The following is a 3,149-nucleotide window of genomic DNA, read 5'->3' on the forward strand; positions in this document are numbered from 1 at the left end:
TTGAATTGGTGGGCCACAAATGCTTCCTTGCACTCTTTTTTTAATTCTGGTGTTAGTCTGAACTCACTTGGCCTTTTATGAAGCTCACAGTCTAAATGTAGTTGATATAGCTTCGAGTTCATTGTTTTCACCCTATTTGATGAAATGCCAAGCTTGTCCAAAGCTCCTGCGTTCATCTCCGTGAAAGTTCGACGGAACAAGTCGCTATCAAAGCGCTCTAGGAACAAGAACGATTGGGCAAGTGGTACCAAATTTTGAGCTGCTTGCAATTTGGTCTCGTCACTCGTCTTGTCATCATCTAATTCTGACAGCACCATCTGGCTTACTGCTTGCAAGAAATCTCCAACCCATTCTTGATGGCGACTTTCTCGCGGCAGCATGTATGCAATCACTGAAACGACAATGCATGCTTCTAATGAATTAATTACTGGCTTTTCTAATTGAAGCATGTGCATAACTTGCAGAGCCATTGGCCTGTCACAAATATCGTTTAGGTTAAAGAGATTAATGTATACCAAGATTAATGTACGTACTGCAAGATTGAGAGTCGCCCCACACCAAGCTTCTTTAAAGCAGATGCGAAATAGCTTAGTGCACTGCCTTTGTTAAAAGCAGCAATGCCAAAATTCACTAGCTTGTCAGTCTCATCAATTAGCTTCCTGAATCTGAAAACCAAGAAGTATAAGACTCAGTAAGTACAATATTTTTTAATGATTCAAAACCTTTTCGTATCCAAGGCATCTGGCATGGCAGACAACTTTGGGAACGAAGCTTGAGATGATAGTGACAGCAGATCATCTTGAGATGCTTCAGATTTACTGACCTTGACATTAGTACTAATTGTCTGTTAGTAAATGGACAAAGCTCAGTATAAGTTGAGTCGAATAATAGCTTCATTGACATCTCACCAGAAAGTTTGCTTGCGCACTTCGAGTCGATGTAAATCGATCTGTACAATAAATTGCTGTTCTGATGTTAACGTGGTTCAACGCAGTGATCTACGTTCACCACAAAGATCTTAGCTCTTGATTTTTTCAAACTCCAGCCTTTGACCCACACCAAGTTACTCACATTTTCATCTACTATACGTAGTAATTCTTGTAAATCTCCAGCCATGCGCAATTTCCGATTCAATTCAATACTTTCGGTATTGCACAAATAAATGTTATCCAGCCTGCGAATTTGAAGCAAATTCTTGAGCTTTGGTTGTGTCTCTACCATGAGCATCAGTTCTGACCACATCGAGAAGCTTAAAAAAGCGGTAGGATAGCCCGATAGTGACAATAATGGAGACTGATCGTCTGGTAATTGTATCGCTACACAGGAAGCGCTGAATAAAACTTTGTCCGACGTAAAGATTTGAGCCAAAGTGCCAACTTGAAAGTTGCAATTGATACATAACATCTTGTGCTTTTTCCAACTCGATTTTCTATCATCTGGTGATGTAACTGGCAGCAAGTTTTTCAACGGTTCACCTGATGCGCTTGAGATATGAGTCCCATTTTTCCTAAAATGTCAATCGTTAACTCGAATGTTTATTGATATTAGTATCAATAAAGTTGCCGTACCACTTGAAAAAGACCAAGTCTTCTGTATTGCTCAGCATTGCATTGCACTTACCACAAACCAGTCGCGATTTTGCTTTGTCGATGTTATTCGTGTCATCTATCGCAGCTTCGTTCGGTGTGGCATACATGGCGATGAACGAAAAATTGCGTCGAGATGGATGAACATTGATAGGTGAATATGGTAATGACTGGAATGGTGCAATGAGACTGCGACGGCTGAATGCACGAGTACGCTGTAAGAACCGAGCATGAATTAATTGCATTGGTTCGTTGGTTGAGTTTGTAGAAGTAAGTTGATGTTGCACTAAGATGATGTTGCACGTAGAAAAGAACAATTTTACACAAACAATAGTAAAGTCGAAATCATTTCTATCATGGATTTTTTGGACTTAAATAGGAGCCGATTGTTGAGTCCGCGGCTGCTTTCGGCAGGGCGCCACTGCAGGGATCTCATTCACATTTGTCCACAGACAGGATTGGATTGACAACGAAGCCTTGACCACTTATTCGTAAGCATGAGAAGGCGGCTGCCGATGAAGACCGGCTTGATGGAACGCCAAACACGAGACGGCAAGAGAATAAGGCGTAAAGAGGAGCGTAATGATGAGCGAATTAAACGACAAAAAAGGGCGCAAGGAAATTAGATTATGTTGGGAAGAAGAGCATTAGCAAATGATGATGATGATTGCAATGGCCTTCGGCTAAAAAAAGACTAGCTACATAAGATGAGCACCAAAATCTATTCCTTAATAGATGGCTTGCTTCAATGCTCATGTGTGGTATATGCGTTGTTAGAATTTGATTTAAGCCAACAAATCTGATGCAAGATGAAAATAATTACAAATTGACTTCTCTTTCACCTCTCTCTTCGTATATAAATCGGTCTTCGATTATAGGAAAGGCGAACTCACATTCCCCACTCTGTAGCTTTTCGTGCTTACATAGCCTGCTGAGCCCTAAAAACTTCCCCGGCACCAGATGTGGGTGGCAAGTTCTGAGATGATTTGACAAGGAATGTACAGTCTAGTAAATCTACAATCACACGACGTCCAAACACTTCATAGACCCCAAATAACTTGGAATAGATCTGGGAATGGTGCATTGCCCCGGGCGCGTTGATAGCTACTATCAATATGACCCGGTTAGCCGAAATGCAGCGGGGCTGCCGTAGGTCTTTGCTTAGAGGAAGCTTACCATGGTCACCGACTTTACGTTTTATACTAGATCCAGTATGAGTGTAGCGGATCGCAATCCGCTAACTCCAAGAGAAGAGAAGAGAAGAGAAGAGAAGAGAAGAGTAACCAAAACCTTAGTCCAAGCCAGATACATTCTTCTGTTCAAAATTCAAACTGTAATTCTTTTGTTTTAATTGCTGCAGAGCCGCCTATATCTGATGCTATAGGTTTTCCTAATAAAATAGTAAATTCTAATTAGAATGCATAACCACTGGCAGACCCGCCACGTACTGGACCACAGCAAGCGTTGAGGTGTTGAAGTTGGTTCTTCCTCTGTACAGTGGCGTTCAAGCACTTGACTTCTTAACAATCTCTCCACTTCGTCATGGCACTCTGATCAAGTGGT

The 3,149-nt window shown here is 41.4% G+C and overlaps 1 protein-coding gene across 1 annotated transcript; it reads right to left on the bottom strand.

The window, feature by feature from the left end:
* Positions 1-63: 63 nt before the first annotated feature.
* On the bottom strand, positions 64-1,831 carry PHALS_05249 (uncharacterized protein; the record flags this gene model as incomplete). The annotated part of the gene is made up of 7 exons (XM_024718947.1): positions 64-72; positions 132-474; positions 534-665; positions 723-844; positions 909-998; positions 1,072-1,507; positions 1,569-1,831. 7 exons carry the CDS (start codon positions 1,829-1,831, stop codon positions 64-66), a joined length of 1,395 nt encoding a protein of 464 aa, XP_024584295.1.
* Positions 1,832-3,149: the final 1,318 nt, after the last annotated feature.

The sequence above is a fragment of the Plasmopara halstedii genome (genome assembly GCF_900000015.1).
Source record: "Plasmopara halstedii genome assembly, contig: Scaffold_2881, whole genome shotgun sequence".
Taxonomy (NCBI): domain Eukaryota; phylum Oomycota; class Peronosporomycetes; order Peronosporales; family Peronosporaceae; genus Plasmopara; species Plasmopara halstedii.